The sequence below is a fragment of the Erpetoichthys calabaricus genome, chromosome 13 (genome assembly GCF_900747795.2).
Source record: "Erpetoichthys calabaricus chromosome 13, fErpCal1.3, whole genome shotgun sequence".
Taxonomy (NCBI): domain Eukaryota; kingdom Metazoa; phylum Chordata; class Cladistia; order Polypteriformes; family Polypteridae; genus Erpetoichthys; species Erpetoichthys calabaricus.
Window position 1 is genome coordinate 34,467,770 of NC_041406.2, and position 24,294 is coordinate 34,492,063.

Consider the following 24,294-nt stretch of genomic DNA (forward strand, 5'->3'; position numbering starts at 1 on the left):
ATAAAACATGTATCTGTTAGGCTTACCTTGGGAATCACTTTTTCCAGAATCATGCCTTTCGTGCTTCTCCTCATCTAAAATATATTTAGGAAAGCTTTAGTATGATATTCTTCTTACATAAAAAGTGTTACAGATGATTTGTTTCTACCATTTTCCTGCTCAACTGTTTGCTCAACCTCCCATGGTCTGGTGCAGGGGAGCTCAGTTTAGTCATTGGAGAGCCACAGTGGATGCAGGTTTTCTTTCTTTCCAGTTAATACTGCTGAGTTTTATTAATTCCTATTTCAGACCTTTTGTCGGGAAGTAAATCCTTGAAGTGAGACTGAGATTCATATTTGTATGTAGATTTTATTTAAATATGATTTCATTTGTAAGAATGTGACCTGTGATGATTCAGTTAGACGTTTTAAACTAAAATAACTTTTTCTATGTAACTTTATGTTCAAACTCATCAAATGGTGTTAGATTATTGGAACCACGAGTGAGCATAAAAGTTGCTAAAGTAATCCTGTATACAAGAAAGGCTAAGTGGATGTTAAAGCAAAAGAACTTTATTTGAAGAAATATCTGTTGGGATAGCCCAAAACAAAGCTCATTTTATTTATTGTCAATAACATCATTTACACAAAATCTTACATTTGTGCATGCTGGTCACTTCAGAGTACTGTATGAGTAGACCTAGAGATCAGTTATAACTAAAAATAGATGTAAGAACAAACAAATTAATCCATCCATGTCATAGCAGATGGACATGATGCCGGGGAAGTTCTGTCAAAATGTTGGGCAGTAGTAAAGGTTTCCTCCATAGAACATGTGAAATCCCCATGGATTGAAGGATAGGCAGTATTTTTGCCATCAAGCATTTCAGCCTCGGGTGAAGAATGTTACCAGATCTGATCTCTTTCAGCTGAAGAACATTTCACAAGCCAGACCTTCTCTCACTGATCATGCAACTAAAGTACTTATTCATGCTTTTGTCACCACTTGGCTTGTCTACTGTGATGCTCTGCTGTTTGGTCCTTCAGGCAAAAATTCTAAATAGACTACAATATGTACAGAATTCTGCAGTTCATAATTATTTTAACAAGTGCTAAACTTTGGGAACCAAGGACTGCCATAGGCTCCTTAACAGAGAGTTGATCATACTTTCAACAATGCAGTGAGTGGACACCGGGTCATTTCACACAAACTGACATTTCTCATTTTTAATTTTGGCGAAGGCTCCCCTCTGGTATTTCACCATGTGGATACTCAACCACTTCATTAAGCTAATGGAGTGGGGGAGTGGGGAAGGGTTTGGTGAAAAGGCTTCTTGATGTCATGTGCCCATGGGTGCTCTCTCACAATACCCTGATGGTAAATCCACCCCTTTTGGGAACGTATAACCACTTCACTGATTTCCTTGCACTGGCTGCCTGTTAAATACTGTATCTCTTAAAAGATTCTTTTGTTAACATAAAGCTCTTCATGGCAATGGTCCTATGCATATTTCAAGCATGTTACAATAGTATGGGCCCTGTCTCAATTTAAGGTCATCCAATGTAAAATGTCGTTTTGCCTAGCACAGTAAGTGCAAGTCACTGGGAGATCAAGCTTTTAGTTCAGCAGCAGCACGCTGATTATGGAACTCCCTATCTCTTTATCGTACACAGTCTTCCTCAATTGCTCCTTTTAAAACTAACATATGTTTTACATGCAGAATTATTTTGTAATTTTGACTGTCTTATTTATTTATTACTAGCTGTCCCATGCTGCTCTGCCCACGTAGTAGTGACACAGGACAAACTTTAAAAATCAATTTAAAAAATGTAATTCTGGCCAAGCGGAAGGTAGGTACGCTCCAACATCAAATGCTGGCACTGTATCTGATCGTGTTCAGCTCTGATGGGAGAGCGTCCCCTGCATGGGGAGAAAAGCATGTGGTCGTGATATCTCTGCCAATCAGCAGCTCCCCTCTAAAACAAACGTAGCTCTGATCTCTCTCAAAAACGTCAAACATTACTCCTTAACAATCTCGATAATGTCTGCTGAACAAATAGGTATTGCTAGCTAAGCAGAAGCAAGGTACGGTCCAACACATGGCGAGAGGTAGAGCATCCTGTCTCTTGCATTCACACGAATCAATCGCTACCGCAAGCGAAATATGATACTTTGCACAATGAGAAATCAATCGCAATGTTCAAGCAATTAACTTGAACATCTGATTTAATTCTGAATCTGAATTAATTTTAACATCTGATGGGTTTCCTGAGCTTTTTGCAATTTGAAACAAAATTTCATGTTAATGCGTTGCTCGATATCCATTATTAACAACAAACTTGAAAAGCACACTTGAACTCAACAGTGGCTCACAAACGACTGACAGTATCAAACAAGTTGAAACTTGTCACAAACTAGGCTCTAGGATGGACATGTCAGAACTTGCATTGAATTGTTTTGCGTTGCTCTTGGATGGTGCTCTGCATCAACATTCACCGTACTTTTTGATCACACCTTGTATTGTCACACACGTGTGCATGGGAAACAGCTAAAGAGCCTAAATAATAGTAATTCACCGCCAGACCAGGATGTGGCGGAATGTGCTAACTGTCTCTCTCAATCTCTTGCAGACCATTCCCGGGAATGATGATGCCAGTTCTGGCCACGAAGACAACACTTCCGTTTCTGGCACCAAATGATGATGTCACTTCCGGCCACAAAGATGTCATTTCCGGTTCCGACGCCAGTGATGTCATTTCCCCTACTCTTGCTTAAAACAGCCATTTTGTCTCAAGGCCAGTCAGTTCTGTTTTGGACTTTGTTCTATGCACATCGTGCTTACTTCAAATCAACTTTGAATCAAGCTGCCCCATACCTTTATGATGTCTATGACTCATTCTTATGACAATATATATTATATATATTGTGGCGAGGGGCTCAGGGTGGTACCCAGCCTGGACACCCAGGAGGACCAGAGAAGGGCTTACGCCTCCTCCAGGCCACGAGAGAGCGACCGCCCTGGTGGCTTTGGGGACCACGGGACCTGAGCTTGGAAGCTCAACCCTATAGGGGCCCGTGGTCACCGCCAGGGGGCGCCCGAATGCCTGAGGAGCCCTGGCCCTCAGCACTTCTACCACACCCGGAAGTACTGGAGGGAAGAAGAGCAGGGACACCCGGAGTGCTTCTGGGTGTGCAGCCGGTACTTCCGCCACACTGGGGAGTACCGGTGGAAGCTGATCGAGAGGCACCTGGAGCACATCCGGGTGTGTATAAAAGGGGCCGCCTCCCTCCATTCGATGGTAGGAGTCAGGAGGATGAGAGACACAGTCTTGGAGGAGAAGAGAGGAGTGGAGGCGGACCTGAGAGAGAGAGAGGCACTATTAAGAAGGCCTGAACTTTGGGGGAGTTTTGGGGATGTGTGCACTGTTGTAAATATTAGTTGTGTAAATAAACGTGTGTTGGGTGATTTAAACATGTCTACCTGTGTGTGTCCGGGCCGGCTTCCACAATATTATATATATATATATATATATATATATAGAGAGAGAGAGAGATTAATCTTACATTTATCATTTATTTGTTTTATTTCCCTGTGTTTTTGTTTTAACTTATTTATATACAGTATCCTTGAGTGTCATGAAAGGTGCTTATAAATAAAATGTAATATTATTATTACACATGCCTGGCACTTTAACAACATAAATCAATGTAGCTCTTTAACTCAAGCTGTATGTATTATGGTTGACTTCCATAAGTCACCTTAATTAAAGGTGTCTACTAAAAAAAGTCATCAATAATATTAATAATTTCAGCAACTTGTAGGATACTTGGAGTTGCCAAAGGACACTCCTGAAGGTGGCCTTAGGACTTATAGAGCACATTCCTTAACCCCAAAGTAGTCCCAGGAGGCATTCTAAAGCCTTTATCTTTAATGGCTCCTTGACTCCTGTGTGGCCAGAGTGAGGTTAGACAAGGAGTGACAGTTTTGAGAGGTGACTGTGACATGATGCTTTTTGATGGACTTCATTTACAGCGTGTAGTCGGCACCACTGATTAAGAAACAGTTTGCAGTAAACATTTGGAGCTACTGGACCCTTTCATAGACTGAGAAGAGTAGCTTTAATATAGTGTTATCCCATTCACTTGAACATAAACTGCAATGCTGAACATACACTTTTTCTGTGTTTCTGAGGGCAGCTCTAATGGCAGGGATTCACTGTATTTTGTAAAATAATCTTTATCAAAATAAAAAGAAACACAAGTTCCACTAAATGAACGAAATGAACATCTGTTCAGTTATTGTTTTATGTTGCCTACCTTCAGAATCCTTGTTTTCTGAATTGTGTTCATCATCTTCACTATCTGAATCTAATAAATAAACAAATATTGTTTATTATATAGAAATATATCTAAAAGTAGAATTTTCTATACCTAGCCTTCAGTTCTTTTTTAACAAAATGTGATATTGATCTATCTTTAACATCCAACAAAACCTTTTAACTTCATACTTATGTATTTATCTCACTTGTTCTTTTTCATTTGTGACTTGTGACATTTTGCCACTGTCATATCTTGCAAGGAGGACAAGCGAGTTGACTTACCATGGCTGTCGCTTTCATGTGAAGAACTCTTTGAGTGGTGTTCAGAGTCTAAAAAAATCGTGAAAAAGTGAAAAATCATCCAGTATCTAGACAATTGCCTAAATCATTTTTAAATTTAAGTATTGTAATAACTTTCATCCACTCCTTCATTTGGTGAAACTGCTTTGTTCACTACAGTATACATTAGAAATATCAGGCACAAGGAAAGATGTAATACTGGACATGACTGTGGCCAATCGCAGAACACATACTGAGGTCATTTTTGCCAACATTAACCAAGTGTTCTGAATGAGCAGAGTGATTGTGTGTATGAAAACAACAACAGGCTCACCAAAACTAGAGAGTTGAAGACTGGAAAAAAATTAGCCTGGCCTGATGAATCTCGATTTCTGCAAAGGCACACATATCGTAGGATCAGAATTTGGTGCCAACAGCACCTTGAATTCATGCACCCAATCTGTCCTGTTTCAACAATCCATGCTGGTGGTGGTAGTGTGATGAGATGGGGAATGTTCTCATGGTACACTTTGGGCCTGTTAATGCCAATTATTAAAAAACCCAAATATATATATATATATCTATATTCATGCTCGTGGAAGTCAGGTGATGGTATTTACCCTTGGAAACAGGGGTTGGCACTGTGGTCTAAAGCCTTCTTTCATTCTCCCTCTGCAGAACGGAAGATTGACACCTGTTACACTGCCGACGCCACTTCCGTTGTCTGCCCTTCTGTACCCGACACTTCCTGCTGAGTGACTATATAACCCGGGAATTGGCCAATTTGTTCTACATTCTCTTTTGAACTTGCGTCTGGAAAGACGTCTTTACAAAATATTGCATGGCGTATTATTGTGCACTCTTTCAAATTACACGGGGTTACCAAGGTTTTCCCCTCTTTCTTTCACTTTATCATGTCTCCTTGTACTGTGTATATATTCACAGTATGTAAATATATATGTACACCAGTGGCAACAATATAGGTTCAGTCAGAGTCCTTTCTTAACATAATAGGTGTTTTGAATTAGATAGAGTCCCAGGCTTGGTAAATGTGGTCATTTTTAATATGATCTTAAATTGAATGTTTCCTCGTGTAATTTAATAGTAATTGTGGGGGTTTTTTTTTCATTTTTTTTTTGCTGCCTTTATTGTAGAATAAAAACTAAGGGCTAGTGGATTAATGGCAGAAATCTGGACACACTTCTTTGGACATTGAGAGGAGATACAGGTCTGAAAAAGGCTACAAAGTTCCATTGTTCCCAGTCATTTCTCAAGACATGATTAAAGTCTAAAATGAACATATTTTTGCATTTTGCAAATTGTTATATTCGTATTACTATACCTTGGGAACTGTTTTCATCCAGAGAGTTACTTTCATCGTTACCAGAATCTAAAAAGATTCAGTACAAAGATTAATTAGGTTATACTCTTAACAATAATGAGAGTATTCAGGTTTTGTACTGTAAACATAGTGCATGTTTTTGAGCTCCAGACCCAACTATTTAACTGATAAGAAGCACCAGAAGAAAGCTCTTCTCACTTTCTCAGATCTCACACACCCAGGCAACACACTGTTTGTTCCCACTGCTAGCCATTAAGATATATTGTAGCATTAAAGACCAAACCAGTAGACTCCCAAGCAGTTTTTACTTTTTAACTTGTGGGTCATTCAGCTTTTCATTCAAATTCAAATACTGTTAACTCCTTAAACCGTGGCTAAGACTCCATTATATTTGGTTCCATCTAGAAACAACTAATCCGAGAAATCTTACTTCAAATCACATTCACTAACTTGTGCAAATTCTCCGTCATATTAAAGTGGAAGTTAACTGTTATGATAAATCTGTAAATGGATTTCTAGTGACTTACCTTTAGGTTCACTTTCATCAGAAGCACTCTTTTCACTTTCATCACTGTTGGAATCTAAATAATAAGAAAACAAAACTTAAAAAAATCTTACTCCAAATTGCATACACTAATACATACAAATTATGCACAGTACTAAAGGGAGAATGATCTGTGTAAGTTATGATGCATTCCTAATATTAAATTTATTTCTAGTGACTTACCTTTGGATTCATTTTCATCAGAAGCACTCTTTCCACTTTCATCACTATCAGAATCTGAATAATAAGAAAACAAACTTAGCCATTACGGACATCGGTCAGTTTTAACAGCAATTTTTCATTGGTTTTCACATCTACAGTATAAGTGTTTTTTTTGTTTTTTTTTTAATATACAGGGATTCATTTTTGTATGTTTCTGACATTGGTCATGTATTCCAAAGCTTGGAAGCCCACAAAACACACAGAATTTTATTTCAAACATTTTTGTCTACTTTCAACTTTGCTTTGAACTTAATTGATTAACTCAATGTCCAGACACACATACCAAAAAATGTTTTATTCTACTACAAAATGTATTTTTTGACTTTCAATAAATTTAAATTTCTCCACTGCCATTTTTAAAATACTGACAAATTAGTGAAATAAATACAGATGTCAAAAACATGACATCTGTTTTTTCCCATCTATTCGAAGCCTTTAGGTTCAGACCCTTAAGCCTTTATTAAATACAGTGTTTTCTAAGGGCACATCGCATCAATGTGGATAGGTACTCAGAACGTTATCTGACTTTCAGTGATACGAATATGCAGTTTTTAATTTCTTTTTTTTTTTTACTTTTTTGTATTCATTTTAATAAAAAGGAAGAACAATCAAATGAGAAAAGTCATAAACATAAAACAATAAAGTCCCTGACCTGCCCTTGCCCACCTATTCAATATATGTTTATTTTAATAATACATTGTTAAGTTATATTTTTTATTTATATTATTTTGGAAATGTTTCATTTATTTTTAATGAGCACTGCCATTTTGGGCGTCAAATGTGTGTATTGGCAGGCATGTGTTACATGAGGTCATGACACTCAAGCTACAGTATAAAAGATGGCCATGTGTAGAAATCAGTGCTTAGTGGGAGACTTGTACTCAAGCAAATAAACAAATTAGCTTCTCATCCTTGTTTCAATTTAGTTTTATCCTTCCACTTTGAGCTTACTTTAGTGAAATGTTCAATTTGTAGTGTTCTTACCTATGTACATGACTGCTAAACTTTATATGGCAGGATGAAAGAATTTGCAGCTACAAAGGGTAAACCACTTGCAATGTCAGAAACCTTGTTGACAGCTGGTGGAGAGTTTTCACTTTCGCTGAACATATTAAAACAGGTGATGTTTGATGTAATGATTGGTTTTTGAATCCTGCTGCTGATATAGTTCAGGGAGAATGTATAGCAGCATAAGCTCATGTCACAATGTTTTCAGTGACTTTCAGCTGTAGCCTTCATTTGCGTAGTCTTAGCCAGTCAGAGGCAGTTGATGGCCTGCTCCTATGAATGCAATCACCTAATCTGACATACTCAGTGACTGAGACTACAACTGACTACAATAAAACCAAACAAGTTTGATTTTGTCTTTAGTCATCTGGGCAGGCTGTGTGTGCTGGAGGGCTGACAAGCAATGAATGCTCATCTGGAAGTTCAATGCATAGAATGTAGTGACAAGGAATAAGGAACATGTGTGTTTGGAACTTTACGAACAGGAAAGACACTCGTCTTTGTCGTGTGTTGTGTTTTACATACTAAAACCAAATGGGGTAAAAAACAATAAAAGGGTCAAGACTGGCTGAACTCGCAGTAGCTGTTAACCATTGTATCAGTGCCAGTGAAAAGCACAGCTGTGCTGGAAAGTCATAACCTGGTTGGTAAAATAGACATGCTTACATATTCAGTCGTGTAACTTGACATGGCACAGTGACGAAATTAGTGAATTCAGTCGGCAAGTTTGACAAGCCCCGTGACAAAAAGTCACCTAATGTGTCATTGGCTTTAGAGAGAGGCCAGGCCAGGCAAATGGCTTGCCAGTGATTCAATAAAAGAAAGACCTTACGTGATCTCTGCCACTGTAAGCATACAAAATGTCCAAGGGGACTACAATTTCATTTTAGTTCTCTTCAGATGACAATAGAGGGAAGGCAAAGATTAATTGAGTTGATTTTAAAAAGTAACTTATAAAATAAGTGAGAGTGAAAATGACGGTCACTGGAAAACCGCTAGAGCTGGAATGAGGAAATGTCATAAGGAAGAAGAGTTTCATTGGCTTTAAGTTGGCTTCAATGACAATCACAAAGCAATTCAAAGTATAATATATAGGGTTCAACAACTGTATAATTCAAACACAAAGACATTTTATTGTTTTTTGTGTTTCTCGTTTTGCACAATTAAAAAGGTACCGCAAGCGAACTATGATACATAAAAAAATGAGAGAAATCGCAAAATCAACCGGAATGTTCAAAAAATTATAGGAAAAAAACATCTAAATCCGTTAAGTAGCTCTCTCGTGAAAAGTGGACAGACACACAGACAGAGAGACATTGGATTGTATATATTATATATTAGTAAACCTTCAAAGTAATGTGCAGTTAAAGTCTCAACAGTATTCTCAGCATTCCTGGAGCTTAGTAGAGCCAGATAACTATAAGAATCTTCACCAAGCAGCTCTGAAAATGTCTGCTTTGTTTAGGTCTACATACCTCTGTGAGTCTGACATGAATGTCATGAAATCAAAGTTCAAAACAAGACTGACAGATGAACATTTAAATGACTCTAAGTGGCTACACTCCATCATACACCTCTCTTGTTGAATCCATGCAGTGCCAGTCATCTGACTAACTAAAAAACACATCACACATGCAATGGGACACGTGAAGTGAAAGAGTGACATGGAACAAAATGACAAATAAGTAATATATGTGTATTTGCAATTGCATTGTTTTGTTTTGACAGCATTCATGTTTTAATTCAATAGTGTGAGATACACTAGAAAATGCATACAGACATACAAAATGCATTTGCAGGTGATCCAAATATTTTTTGTGATGTTTTAATGCAAAATGTGAGTTGTGGACACCAACATTTTATAGATGTTCAGGCAAAACAAGCTTATTTAGTTTGTTTGGGCTGAAATAAGCTATGAGAATAAACGTTAGAAAACATGAGTAGCTCTCGGCCATTTTCATTTTGTAAAAGTAGCTCTCAGGGGAAAAAAGGTTGGAGACCCCAGATCTACTGTAAATAATCACATCAACATCCTCGATTGCCTTTCTCTTTTTTTCTTAAAAGTTAGATTTGTGTCTGTTATCAACACTACTGTTAATGAGACTTTGAAATTTATGATTCATTTTGTCAGTTAAATGATTATGTATTTTGACAGGGTTGCTTTACTTCATGTTTAGAAAAAAATGTTTAATTTACTTTTACTGATTTCTTTTTAACCCCCAAGCCATGACAGTTAAATATATTGAGTCCATCTGTATTAGGAAATATTTAAATTGTAAATTATTGAAAAACAAAAGGTGAAAAGTACTTAAGATCATATTTAAAATGTCATTTAGAACAAGTAAGCATTAAAATACTAATATGCTGGCATAAAGGAAATTGATAATTATAAAATATTTTAATTAACTTTACTTACCTTTTGAACCTCCCTCTGGTCTGCTGTGATTATTTATAGCATCAACTGCAAAATACAGAAATGAACATCAGAAGAGAAAACATTTATCTTCTGCTTTAGTTTTTTATTAGTAGATATAAAATGACTCAAAGCTTGTCAAAGAGAGACAACATGTAGAATAACTAGGGACAGCATCCTGGGTTCAGATCTCAGTGTCTGTGTGGAGTTTGCATGTTCTCTCTGCCTGTGTCTCTGTCAGTTTTTCTCCAGGTGCTCCTGTTTTTCTCCCACATTCCCAAAATCAAAGCAGATCAGGTTTTGTATTCCAAAGTGGCCCTGTGTGAGTGTGGGTGTGTGAGAGAGTGGGCTCTGTTATAAACTGGTATTCTGTTCAGGGCTGGTTTCTGCCTTGCGTCCAGTGCTGGCCTTCCATCAGTCGGACTTGGATTAAAGACGTTTTGGAATTATTAATTTTATGTTATGCGGCTGTTTATGTTGTTAAGAATAAACATTTTTGTAAAGTTATGGTGATGTTGTGGCAAAGCGGGCTGTGCCTTTGCCTCAGTGCTCAAATAAAATACTCTCTGTCTATGTGGAGTTTAACTTTCTCTTTGTGCATTTCTGGCTTTTTTTCAAGATGTGTGTGTCATACTGTAGTTCAACCAGTCACTCTGAAATGGTCCAGTGTGTGCTTTGCACCACAACTAGAATTCCAAGCAGGTTTAGTTTGTGCCTTTTACCTGTTGTGCTGAGTAACCCTATGAATTCACATAGCGTGCAAAATATCCTGTGGTAATTGGTGGTGTCTAGTTAATGTTCCATTGCTGGATGAACACATGTCTCCTACTCTGGTACTTTGGAATATAATGTTAGCCAAGCTGACTGCCATCACTTTGCATTTGAATATTAAAGATATTGATTACATCATACACAGATATGCAATTTGCCACTAAAGGCAGACCAACTTATACTGTACTTGTGACCAGTATAATGCAGAACAGTCACATTTCATGACACACACATGTGAACAGAAGCCCCCAACACACTTGTGACACCTGTGCTGAATCTCTGAAACACTTTTAGTAGAAAATGCTTTGTTTGAAACTATTTCATTGTTTTATTTATTTTATTTCAAAATGTATGTTCATTTTTTTTCCTATAATTTGGCATGGAGTTAGGCTAAAACAAAATTGTTGCTGGTTAAATACAACAAGCAGAATAACGTCCTTGCATTCAGTGAAACAATTTACTACTGTGTGACCCTGCCACAGGCCACTGTTGCAGTTCTAGTTAGTTAAGAGCATGGGATCCACAAGCTGGTCACTTTGAGGGTACCATCTTCTTGAATTTATATTTGAGTATATTTTCTCACATTCCCAGTAATGGGTATCATCTGATTTATAGCTCTATAAAATTTTTAAAATATGTATTTTAGGACCCTTATAATTTTAATTTTCTGAGGGGATCCAGAGGGTAGATGAACATTCCAAAACTCTTCATACTTAGAACCATGGCTGCATATTAGATTGAATTCCAGTAAGTTCATAGGAAGTCACTTAATCTGGTAGTTCTTCATTTGTTAAAGAAAAAAAGTGTCTAAACATTGGTACTGTAATTTGATCTTTAACATCACCTTGCATAAAGCCTTCAGTGTAATATTTAAAAATTATGCTGGGATGGGACATGCATAAGCAGATGATGACAAAAAAGCAAAAGTGGGCAAAAAAAATACTAGACCTCTTGCAGAGTGACAATAGTTGTGAATTTCAAATGTGTTAATCATACAGTGCTATCATACATTTTAATACCAAGGAGTAATGTGCATTTTTACTGCATTTAACTAAAATCTGAAATCCAATATACTTGTTTCTGAGTAGTTTGGTAGAGCAGTGGCTAGCACAGCTGCCCTGCAGCTCCAGAGTTGTGAGTTGAAATTCTGGCTTTAGCACTGCTTACATGGATTCTGGATGTTCTCTTTTGTGTTACATGGGTTTTCTTGCAGGTATAAATCTCTGTATGGTTGATTGACTACTCTTAAATGTTGTATAGATGATATAGTAAATCTTGTTACTTAATTGTGTTCATTATTAATTAAATCTGAAAATGTTGCTGCGATAGCGATAAAAGACGTTTTCATTTTTTTCTACTGTCATCTGTATCTATTGTTTTGAAATATCATTAATCCAATATGAACATTCAGATTTCCATTACTTACCAATGTCAGCTGCATCAATAGAGGTGTCATCTAAAAAAAACAGAAATGATTTAATTGTTGCATTCGCCATCCATTTATTGTATAGAGCAGGGAGAGTTTTAGTGTTACGTGGTATAAATCGAACATGCTTTTGTTAGTAAAAAAAAAATGGATTCATTTAAATGAACTGAAAGACTGCCAGTCTGAAGTCTGTGAGTAGTCAAATTTCTGAGGAGCAGAGAGACAAAGGTTTTTGTAAATAACTAATCATATTGACAGAAATAGTTATGGGCAGTTATTGCATGTTTGAGATAGTATCATTTGTGTTTTAGTAAGAAAAGATAATGTAATCTTCAATGGCTAAAAAATGATATTGGAATTATGTGGAATTTGGAGTTACTGTATATAATATGATTACTTCCAAGTATGCTGAACAGATTTGTCAAATTTGTTTATCTACCTATGAAATTGATTATCTTTCCTTTAATTTCTGATCCTAGCATTTACTGTTAGAGGGCCCTGCAGAGTGGAGGCTCAAGAAAAATAGCTGCTTAACATCTGCCCAGTTCTCTCTGAGTGCCCATCGATTTCTTAAGCCTCTAAATTGTGCCAGGTGTGAGAGTGCAAGCATGTTGGTGAAGGTGTCCTGCAGTGAATTTTTTTCCAGTTAAGTTTAGCTGCTACCTTGAGACACTGGCACCTAACAGGGCATTTTTTTTAAATATATGGATTCCCATAAATGACAGATTTTAGAAAGTCCAATAAATTTTAAAACTGGTAGAGGGCCATTACATATAAAAACTCTTAGTGATGTGTTATATTTTCATAGCAGGACTTTAAAGTACTGCATTATTTATTGTCTTCAGTTCATTCAGATGAATGTCCTTTTCTATGAAATTGGCTTTTTTTTTTGGCTACTGTACTACCACACCAAGTTATTGTTGATTACAAGACTTTTACTTAAGATTTGCTGACACAAACTGCTGCTGCATTTATTTCATTTAGCATGTGTGTCAAAGAAGAAATTCATTGTTGCATCAGGCTTAGAAAATCAAAAGCTGCAAAATAAGTTACATTCGGACTCAGAGGGTTCTTACACATGAGATGAAACATGCATGCCTACCATTTTGTTTTTCCAGAATAATAAAAATCTGAGCTGTAAAGAAAGAATGAATTTACCATTCTAGATGAAAGGGAGCTAAATAAACAAATAGAAAATACAGCTGGAAGTTGACTGAAATTAATTGGCTTTTAAATATTCAAAATAGTTCTATGTTTTCCATTCAAGATAATATGTATACCATTGCAAAATTATAATGAATCAAAATTTTTGAAGCAGTGTGTGTATTTATTACAATATAAAATATTATGTTAATTTATAGAGTTCTTCCAGTCTGCCATGATGATGAAACAAATTCTCCCTTCACAATTTTTGTGATTATGTAATGCATTAATGATAATGTCCAAGGGAAAGATATACAAATCCAAGCATCTTTACATTTTATGTTCCCAATATTTCCATTACAGGATTGCTAAGAGTCAAATAATTTCCTTACAGCAGAGCAAACAACACCAGAACCAAACCAGTCCACCACTGCGCACACTCACTAACAATGTCCCAATTTGCTGTTGCTAATTGGGACACAAGAAAAACGTTTTGGAATAGTGGGATTAAAAGTCCCTGGAAAAATGCCACAAAAGCATAGGGAGACATTGTAAAGACCATATGGGTGGCAACTCAGCTGGGCATTAATTGATCAGGGGTCCATGTGTTATGATGTGGCCATGCTAATAACTTTGGCACTATGTTGCCCATGCAGAAATTTTGTGTTTTACTGCCCATGACAGTACTGTGTATTTTATGTCTGGTGAAAATAAGCCAAATTCTTATCATATTGATTATAAGCCACACTTAAGTTCAAAGAGCCGTGTACCCTTTCTGTAGCTCTGAATATCAACAATAGCTTATCTAATAAGACAGACGAGACATTAAACTGAGGTCCTGACGCTAAGTAGTCATAAAAAAAAAATCTCTGAGCATTCTTCAAAAAGAGAGTAGTGTTTTCCTGATGTCCTGGCTAAATTGCCCACCATGACCTTGTTCATTCAGGCCCCCTAATCATACCCCTGTCTCTTACTGGCTAACTATGTCTCTCTCTCTCACCCCTTCACAACCTAATAGCTATGTGTGGTGGGCGTACTGGTACTAGAATGGCTGCGGTTGTATCATCCATGTGGATGCTGCTCATTGGTGGTGGTTGAAGTGCTTCCCCACCATCTATGTAAAGCATTTGAGTGTCTAGAAAAGCACTACATAATGTAACAAATACTATCTAGTACAGTAATACATTTGAAATTTAGAACTTCATTACAGCTGTTTGCATTTACTAAAATCCAACTCACATATAAATCCTCAGATAGAGTCCATCCATCCATCATCCAACCTGCTATATCCTAACTACAGGGTCACGGGGGTTTGTTGGAGCCAGTTCCAGCCAACACAGGGCGCAAGGCAGGATACAAACCCCGGGCAGGGCGCCAGCCCACCGCAGGGCGCACACATACACACACACCAAGCACACACTAGGGACAATTTACAATTGCCAATGCACCTAACCTGCATGTCTTTGGACTGTGGGAGGAAACCGGATTACCCGGAGGAAACCCACGCAGCCACGGGGAGAACGTGCAAACTTCACGCAGGGAGGACCCGGAAAACGAACCCGGGTCTCCTAACTGCGAGGCAGCAGCGCTACCCACTGTGCCACCGTGCCACCTCAGATAGAGTCCTGCTGGGCAAATGTCCATTAGCACTATCCACTGTAGATGTTAATGTCAGTATTTAATGTGGAGTTCTAAATCTCAAAAGATTCTATAATAGATGTAACCATAAAAATTGTTAACAGCTGTGCAGTGCCACAAACTCATTACTGTGGTTGTTCGGTGTGAACGCTTCATTAGTGTTATTCAAATATGGTGATAGACATAGAACATTGTGGGCTTTGGAAAGACAGTTGTTTAATTAGGGGTAAAATACTAGGGTACAGAAGATGTTGTCATGAACACCATTTGTTACTTTCAGTTACATTTGAGATGTGCTGATGTGTCCTTTGACATATCCTTATGAAAGGGGGCATCACCTTAAGCTAATTAACAGTACATGTCCATGAAGAAGGGTCAGTTCCCACTTGTTATTTTGTTCATAAATGGGGCACCTTATTTATTTACTGTTTCTGTGCATTTCCTGTAACACTAGATTTTTTTAGATTTTTTATTTTTTTAGATTTTTTAGATTTTAGATTTTTTTTTTTTTTTTTTTAGATTCAAAGGTGTAACTTAATAGTCATAAGTTCAACAAGACCGACAAACACAAATCAATTGTGATAAAGGACACCATTCTGTGCTACCCTAACCCAGAACAAACAGCATCAGAAAGCAAATATATGTTTAAAAGAAGCTGATGGCAATAAGGTTGAAATGTGCCAGTTTTCAACTTTTCTGCCCTACTGGGTTTCACTAAATGGGATTTGTTCTCTAATTAGAATGCTAGGTGACCCATCCACCTAGCCAAGATACAGTGACACAAGTACCAAAACTCTCATGCTCACCTTCCAAACCCTCACCTCAAACTCTCTCTGAAATATGGCAGACACTAAGACCCTTTGTCGCAATTCACTTCAACAACAGTAAGCCTCCGGCAGGGAGAAAACCTTTTAACTCTCAGCCCAGAGTCACAATCTTCAGAATCACAGGAAATAATATTATATAATATATAGTTTAATATTTGTATAAGGAAGCAGTTGTATACCATCTACAGCATGTCTCATCAGTTTTCAGTGTGTTTAAATGTCTGATGATTTTACAGCTTTGAAATGTTCACAAATTTTGTCATTGACATATGCCTCAGCTTACATTTTACAATTACTTTGTAGTGTGGAAGTCTGAATTAAAGATAATAGTTTAATGTAGTTTAATGTATGCACTGTGTCCACCAAGATAACCCCCATCACATTACATGACTTTTCCAGTGAGATTCCATCACAGCCTTCATTCACATAATTTTCATGTGTTGTCAACGGTTGCATTGTGTGCCCAAGGCTGCAGTCATGTAGTATGACATCTCCAGAGTCTCAGTCATACTGCTCATCGACTAGACACAGGTTTGATTACTGTCATAGGTTGCAGCGCTGCACTTCTGTTTGTGTGAGAGATGACAACCAAACGGTGCACAGAGGGAAGTAGTACAGTGCACACAGCACCTTCAAACAGACAAGAATGCAATGAAACATGCAACAAAACATAAAACACAAAAGATCAATGGCAGCCTCAAGAGGACAGGCTCATGGCACCTTATACATAGGACAGAGTTCTATTTAACGTCTCATCTTTGTCAAGCCAAGACAAAGTAGAGAGAGAATTATTTTTTTGTGTGTGTATCCTCCATAACTCATGCAGACAAGTATATGGTGGATGGTCCTTCTGAGCTAGAACTATGTTTCTTGACTTTGTGGGATGTCAGCTTACTTTTGAGCCTGTACAAGAGAGTGTGAATTAGAAGGCTGAATTTTGCAAGGAGCAGACATGTCATTGTCCAGGTTGTGTTAAACAGATCTTTTTATAGGATGGCAGATGTTGAACTGGGTACTTACAAAAAAACTTACAAAACAGGAAACATCTTCTGTTTGATTACAAAATATACATTGCTAAGCAATCTTAACACTATCTAAAATAGATATTCATTTCATAGGAGATTTGCATGGAGTGTGTACTAATGAGATTGCAGTTTCATCCTTTATTCAAAAATGAATAATTTATATATAAAGAGGTGCCTGTCAGATTGACTGGTCATTCTCAAATGGCCTTGCATGTGTGTAAATGGGCCCTGTGAAAAACTGGCACACTGTTCATAGCTGTCTCCTGCCTGGTGCCCAGTGCTGCCATGCTAGGTTCTGGCTTTGTGACCCTGAATTGGATCCAACAATTTGTAGGATGTTATGTTATAATACATAAATTATGAGGTTGTTTAAGAACTTTTGACATTTTGGAAAGAAATTTGTATGTATACATCCTATGCCCTGCAGCCATTACTCTGAAATGTTACTGTTCATAACGCCAGATTTCCTTTTAGCATTAGGTAATAGCTACTGAACATGTAGCAGAAGGGGTCGTGGTGGAAGTATGTCTGTCTGAAGAATTTAGAAAATGCCTGCTTTTAACTTTATAATTCTAAATCTATAATCACAGTCCATTAAGGTTACTAACTCTAATGTACAAAGCTACTAGTAAACATTATAAGATGTGCATGTACTCTCTTACAAATAAAGGTGCCAGAGTGGTTCTTCAGAGCGATGCCATAGGAGAACCATTTTTTGTACACAAAAGACCCATTCGCAGGAAGGTTCCTGAAAAGTACCTTTACTTATTTATTTAGTTCTGAAACAGGCTCCATACAGTAAATAACCATGAATAGATGATAACAGATTTTGCGAAATACCAGTGGGCCATTATTTTAATATAACTCTCACTGCATACACTCACACAGGCTAAGTCCACTTTTTCTTAATCTATTAGTGTCCTCTTAGGTAGCCTACCATTCATTACACATCTCAGTTTTGTTTCTTCTACATATTAAAAAGTTTTTCAAAGCAGAAGGAACCAATTTTCTTTAAAAAAAACCCCAGAATGAAATGGTACATGGTCAAGCAATAGTTCTATGGGGAACTGCACCACCCAGTAATACATCATAAAGTGCCATTCAGTATTTTTAAGAATGTAGGACATGATTATAGAGTCTCTTACCATTAGGACCGTCTCCATCTGTAAAAAGTAAAGAAATAAAATCAATATAAAAAGTGATCGACAAATGTTTTTAACATAAATAACATGAATACTAATATGTGGAAAATTCCAATAATGTACTTCGTATTGACAATGACTATTAGCAAAGGAATTGACTTTCAAATTACCATGTTACTGAAAGCAGCCCCTAACAGCAAAAAGTAAACTAGTTTTTAAACTAAACTAATAATAAGTTGTTTTTTTTAATTACAATTTCCTGCAAGATCTAATGAAACTTCATATATCCTGTATTTTTTTTATTATTGACTAAGTGACATTTATTTTCAGAAACCCTGTGACTATTAGGATTAAGGAATTAGTAAATATGTAAGAATGAATAATTAAAAGAAAATAAAACAATGAAGAAAAAAAAGCAGCAAAATTGTTCATCTGTTAAGTCTCTGCATCGGCCTCTAACTTAAAGCAGATTGCAAAGCGATTCTTCTAATGCATAAACCTGTGAATTAGTTTACACATCATGTTAGCACCTTGCAGTGCTGTGGTACTCACATGATACCACCTTCTTACAATTTCAAGTCGAAATATGACCACAGTGGAGGTGGAGCCATTTAATACAGGTCCACAAATTCTGGAATGATCATCCTGCCAGTATAATGGATGATCTGTCAGATTCTGATTAAATGAAAACTTAAGATGTTAACTTTATAATGGTGTATTTTTTGCTCCGGCTGTCCATAGTCTTTTTTATTTTTTCTACACACAGTTACAAACAGTGGATTTATACCAGGATCTCAAATGAACTGGAGTAAATACTCTACAGTACTTCCTCAGTGGGGTGTTAATGCTGCTCGTTGACATTAGCTCAAACTGCAGTACACAGTTCCGGGCTCAGGGGGGCACTTGACTCCTGTGCTTCGAAGGCTAATAAACTGGCAGAGATGTTTTCACCAGGATCCAAAAAACAAGAACTTGATTTTCTTTATATCTGGCCTTGCTTTAATTCACCGCCGCTGGGCGACTATTGTATATAGAAATTTAATATCGTTACCTAGTTAAAGCTGAATGTATGCAGTGCATATTATGTGTTTTGTGTGTGTTTGATCTGTAAATCTGAACCTGCCCTTCGACAATCCCAGTAAAAGATTACAGTAGTTTGAACTGAATTGTTTATACCCTGTGGGATTCATAGTTAATAACTCCAAAGGCCCACATGTTGCTTACATTTAAAAACTCACCCATTATTTGTAAATATGTTATTACTTTATTATCATATACAGACAAAATATAATCTTACTGTCAATTGGTGCAGAGAAGACCACTGCAAGAGCAGTCAGTATAACAGCAATAAGCAAACTCCTAAAAAAAAAAAAGCATAAATAAATAAAAAGACATTTAAAACATTGCATCATGAAATATCTGCCACTGCATTTTGTGAACTTATGTTTGCAGCACGATGTTATGATTGTATCATAAGGACGTGACGTAAGACGACATCAGAGAGGTAATCAACAAAAAGCAACAGCGGGGAACATCTGTTCGTGATTTAAAAAACAAGCGACTAGTGACAAATTAAAACATTTTTGGAACTGAAAAAAGGAATATTTTTCAATTTAGAAATATCGGTTCTATACAAAGTTTTACATTTAAAGAGTTCAAAGTTTAATTCTAATGACAGAGAAGGTAGCAATGAACCAAATGCAACTTCATAATTACTTCACGGTCATCATGATTATTAAAAAAAAGAAAGAAAAATGAGTTTATGCTAAATCAGCTGTTAGTTTACGGTGTTATTTAATGTTTCAATTGCAGGTGGTTGATGTACTGTTGCAGTTAGAATTAGTTCAAAAATCATCGTGGCGCACATTGGCCACCTCAGTTATCATCATCACCTTTGCGGTGCCCTGTATAGGTTGGTTTCTGGTTTTGAATGTGATATGAGTATGTGTGCAAGAATGTAGTTTACACTACATACACCACAACAACAACATAACAACGAGAGCAAAGTAAAATTGCCAGCGTTAAATCAACAATATAATGTTAAAGTACCCGTTAAAAGTGTATGTATGTTAAAAGGTATTTCAAAATTAGCGTTAATTTTCCACTGGCAATTTTGTTACTAATAAACTCAATAGCAACAACACTGATAATAGTAATAATAATTAAGAAGAAGCATGTCTTCAGGTGATGATGAGGTTCACTGTAAAAAATGTGTCCGTAACTTAGCGGTTAAATGTCTAGGCTGCCAATCATTTAACCGTCAAAAAACTGTCAGAAAGAATGACCAGCTTATGGTTTGTCTCAGTTAATGCGCTCAAGAATGATAATTCTGTTATCACTAACAATACATTGAACTGTTTTATTATGTTCTTTAATTTGTCTTGTAACTGTCAAATCAAAACAATTGCAGTTTTTAATGTATAACATACTCTAAATACACAGTTCATGTCCCTATATTAAGTTAAAATCAACACTTAACTATTAGTGACATTTAAGCATTTGTTAACGAAGAGTTTATTTACTTATGGCAGCATTTAGAACTCCTTCTCTGTTGTCCAGTGGATAAGGAAACCCTGCTTGTCTGATATACAGACAGGTGTGCTACAGTTTTCGACAGTATCACGAACATAACTCCGCATAAAACAGCGTACATAACCACAAAAAAAAAACATTCAGAACACACTGAAAAATTATTTTAGATAACCATCAATATTTTTTTCTTTCCCATGGTGCAAAGGGGCGTTCCCTTATGCAAATATACTAACTTTATGCAAATTTAATAATAAATAAATAATACGTTTTATTTATATGCTCAAGGGAGAATTCCACAACTTTGTAAGTATACGGCAATGCAATAGTTATTCATAAAATAGTTTTGCACATTAAAACAATCAATACTGACAGCTAAATACTGCTTAAATGTAACTTAACGTGCATTTATCGATTTAACATAATTATTTTAATCGTTTATTGTAATGCAGTTTTTTACTGTGAAAATATATGGTCAATGTGATGTGTATTGTTATCTTTAAATATAGTGATAGTGTGCGTTCGCACACCCTCTCTGTCTCTCTTTTCTTCGTGTCCTCCTGTCTTCTTCCAGGGTATGTTAACTGGTGACACAATGTTGCGCTGGTGTGAACAAAAAGTGCCCCGTGATGAACTCTGGGATGGCCTGGCACCCCCTCCAGGGGTTGCTTCCTACTTTCATCCCTAGCTGCGCAGGTCTGATAGGCTGCAGCCCCATTAACCGAAATTAATACGTTGACCAAATGATGATAAGAAAGGGTTATTTGTATTTTTCCACGTTATGAGGCTATGCCAGCCAAACTCTGTTATGATCAAATTTACATTTTATGATTTTGTAAATAGATACATATGCGTTGCTCACTTACAGCTTGCATTGTAACTTCGCTATAATGTGTTGCTCCAGTGAATAACATTTGTGTCTGTAAGGAAAGAAAGCTCCTTTAAATGTCCAGTAAGGATCTGAATGTTTGAATATATGCACTAAATAAACCGGCGTCCAGTCCAGCGCTGGTTTTTCTCTCGCACCCGACGTTTTTTCACTTTTTTTTTTATTTCGACAGCAGTAATAAGGTCCTCTTCTCACACTTTGCTTGTTTGGGGAAAAAGTGTGAAAATACAACATGTGTATGGATTTATTCATACAATCCCGTGGGCACATTGAAAGACGGGTTTCTTATTAATAAGAATTTTGAGCAATGCTTCCCAAAATCACATTTTACACGTGCTCGTGTTAGATGCTGAGCTTGTGCATATCAAAGTACGGCTGTTAATAATTAGACACGGTAATTGACTCCTGAAACGTGATGACTGAGTGTTAGTCAATTGATTTTTGTAATAAAGACATAATATCTTATATCCCGTAAAATTCCAAAAGGTACAGACTGAGTATTTCTGCGGCGGTTTTATAAGAATCGGTGTCTTCGTACGATTATCAACATAGCACCAACAGATATTATTCATAAAGCTCTAATATTATTTCAGGAAGAAAAGACGTAAATTATTGCGCTATTGTAAAATAATCGGTGTATTCATCCAGGGTTGAAAGCCATCACACAATACAAGATGACAAATGCTTTGTGCATGGGCCTATTTCAAATTAAACACTCAAGCAGATTAACGATCAATTCACAAATACATCATCTATCAAGGCAGGAACACAATTAATGTCAGTTACAGAAGAAAGGGCAGCGGTTTCCCAGCCAGTGTATACTGTACTAACTTGTGTACCATTGTGTGATTTTTTTTTTTTCCATTATCCGGTCACGTTGACTTTATGGATGCCCCATAAAACGCCGTTTACGGCTTGACACTTATACTGTATAGACATTGAAGCAAAACTTACTGCGATCATTTAGTTCACCTGCCAGATCAATCATAGCTTTGCCACACTGTGCAAAACACGTGATACAATACCAAGAGAATTATTTATGTACAAGATGCACATGCTGTTAAGTAAGAAATAACACGTGGGAGGGGTGAAGAGCTGCGTCAGTAAAGTAAAGACGCTGGTAACCGTGACTGCCATGCTGATAGAAACACATATGTACATTTGTATGGAGTAAAAAGCAGAAACTGGCATTGGTAAATGTTACCCCTACTGTTATAAAATATAAGACGATTAAAGACGCGTCGCCATAGCCATGCGTGTCACCTGATGAGCCGTACGTGTCACCCTGTGGAAGCCCCTACTGGGCGTTTCTGATTTGCCTTTAATGTTTGTTTTTAAAGTAAGGGTGAACCTTTGCCAATTAAAATAACTGATTTTAAACTCCTTCATTCATACGTATTTCTGAGCAAGTTTTTTTTATTATTATTATTATTATATTTCAGATCAATGTGTGAAAAACACGATGTATTAATCACAGGTGTAACCTGTACGGATTTATGGAGGAGCAAATCAAAATTACAGTTAACAGTCAAGTATCGCAGTAATTCGTAAGTTTTGTGTCACAGGCACAGAATTTCATTCTAAAAAATGCAAACTCTCTTGCTCTTCGCATTCCTTTTGGCTGTTTTTATGATAAAATGCTTTTTTATGACACGTTATTGCTTTTTGCGATGAAAGTCGTTACCACATTAAGCTTTTTGTTTTTTTGTTTTTTTTCACGAAGCCAGTTTCAGTCACCTGAGCAGCACTTCGACAGAACCGATGCGGCCTCGTAGTTGTGCACTTACCGGTGGAGCATCCTGGAGGACTTGAACACTCAGTGCCAGACACTAGAAAGCAACCTCTTGTCCTTGTGAGCTCCTGTGTTTTGCGGGCTGCATGGCTAGGGGGGTTATATACCTTTGCGACTCCCTCACCTGAGAAGGGGCCGAGCTAGCAGGACGGAACACACGCACGGTAAACTTCTAAAGTTACTTTAATTAAAATAGAGTTAAGGGTGTGACATATTACCTTTTGTGTCTTAATGAAAAGGTTTCATTTCTGCTTGTAAATGGAGCCCTAATCATTCAAATGTACCAGAAAACCAATGTAATTTGAAACATTTCTCACTTATTTTTTTTTTCTTTTTACTGTCTTAGAATAGCTTTGTTTATCAGTGAGAATATACAACTAAAGACTGCTAACAATTTCCACCTTAGACCGGTTTATACAAGATGTCACACTAATCTTGACGTAGGACTACATACTAAGAATGCTGTGCCAGCAGATCTTGAAGTTACAGTGTAAGGAATTGCTGATTTGAAGTCGCACTTGGTGACCTCCAGAATTTTCTGAAATGTGCTGAAGCACATCTTTTGGAGCAGGATCTGTTATCATGCCATGGGTGCCCGCAGTGTTTTTTATATTTCCATCGACTGACAGACCCTGCCACATGCATATTTTGATGTGTAACCAAATTTAAATACAACTAATAGAGTGCATCATTGTGGGACACTGGTAGTGCTGCAGTCTCTCAGTAAGGAGCCAGTGTTTGCATCCTGGATCCTCCTTGTGTGGAGTTTGCATGTTCTCCCTGTGTCTGCGTGGGTTTTCTCCAGGTACTCTGGTTTCCTCCCACTGTCTGAAAACATACATCCTAGTTGAATTGGTATTGCTAAATTGGCCCTCATGCATGTTTGCCCTGTAGTGGGCTGGTGCCCTATCCAAGGGTTTGTTCCTGCCTAGCACCCAATGCCAGAGGCTGTATTTGTCTGTATTAAGCCGGTTAGAAAATGACATGATATTCTGTGTATTGGTAG

At 37.1% G+C, this 24,294-nt stretch overlaps 1 protein-coding gene across 1 annotated transcript in view; it reads right to left on the minus strand.

Annotated features, from left to right (window-relative positions):
* Positions 1-23,393, minus strand: part of stm (starmaker) — a 55,549-nt gene extending 32,156 nt beyond the window's left edge. Inside the window, exons 1-12 of the mRNA XM_028818109.2 lie at positions 23,284-23,393; positions 19,376-19,437; positions 18,082-18,099; positions 13,406-13,438; positions 12,304-12,333; positions 10,110-10,154; positions 6,647-6,700; positions 6,447-6,500; positions 5,920-5,967; positions 4,581-4,628; positions 4,297-4,347; positions 27-74 (exon numbers count right to left, since the gene is read on the minus strand). Of these exons, the coding sequence (XP_028673942.2) occupies positions 27-74; positions 4,297-4,347; positions 4,581-4,628; positions 5,920-5,967; positions 6,447-6,500; positions 6,647-6,700; positions 10,110-10,154; positions 12,304-12,333; positions 13,406-13,438; positions 18,082-18,099; positions 19,376-19,437; positions 23,284-23,294 (502 nt within the window). The 5' untranslated portion in view covers positions 23,295-23,393. The remainder of the gene's footprint in view (positions 1-26; positions 75-4,296; positions 4,348-4,580; positions 4,629-5,919; positions 5,968-6,446; positions 6,501-6,646; positions 6,701-10,109; positions 10,155-12,303; positions 12,334-13,405; positions 13,439-18,081; positions 18,100-19,375; positions 19,438-23,283) is intronic.
* Positions 23,394-24,294: the final 901 nt, after the last annotated feature.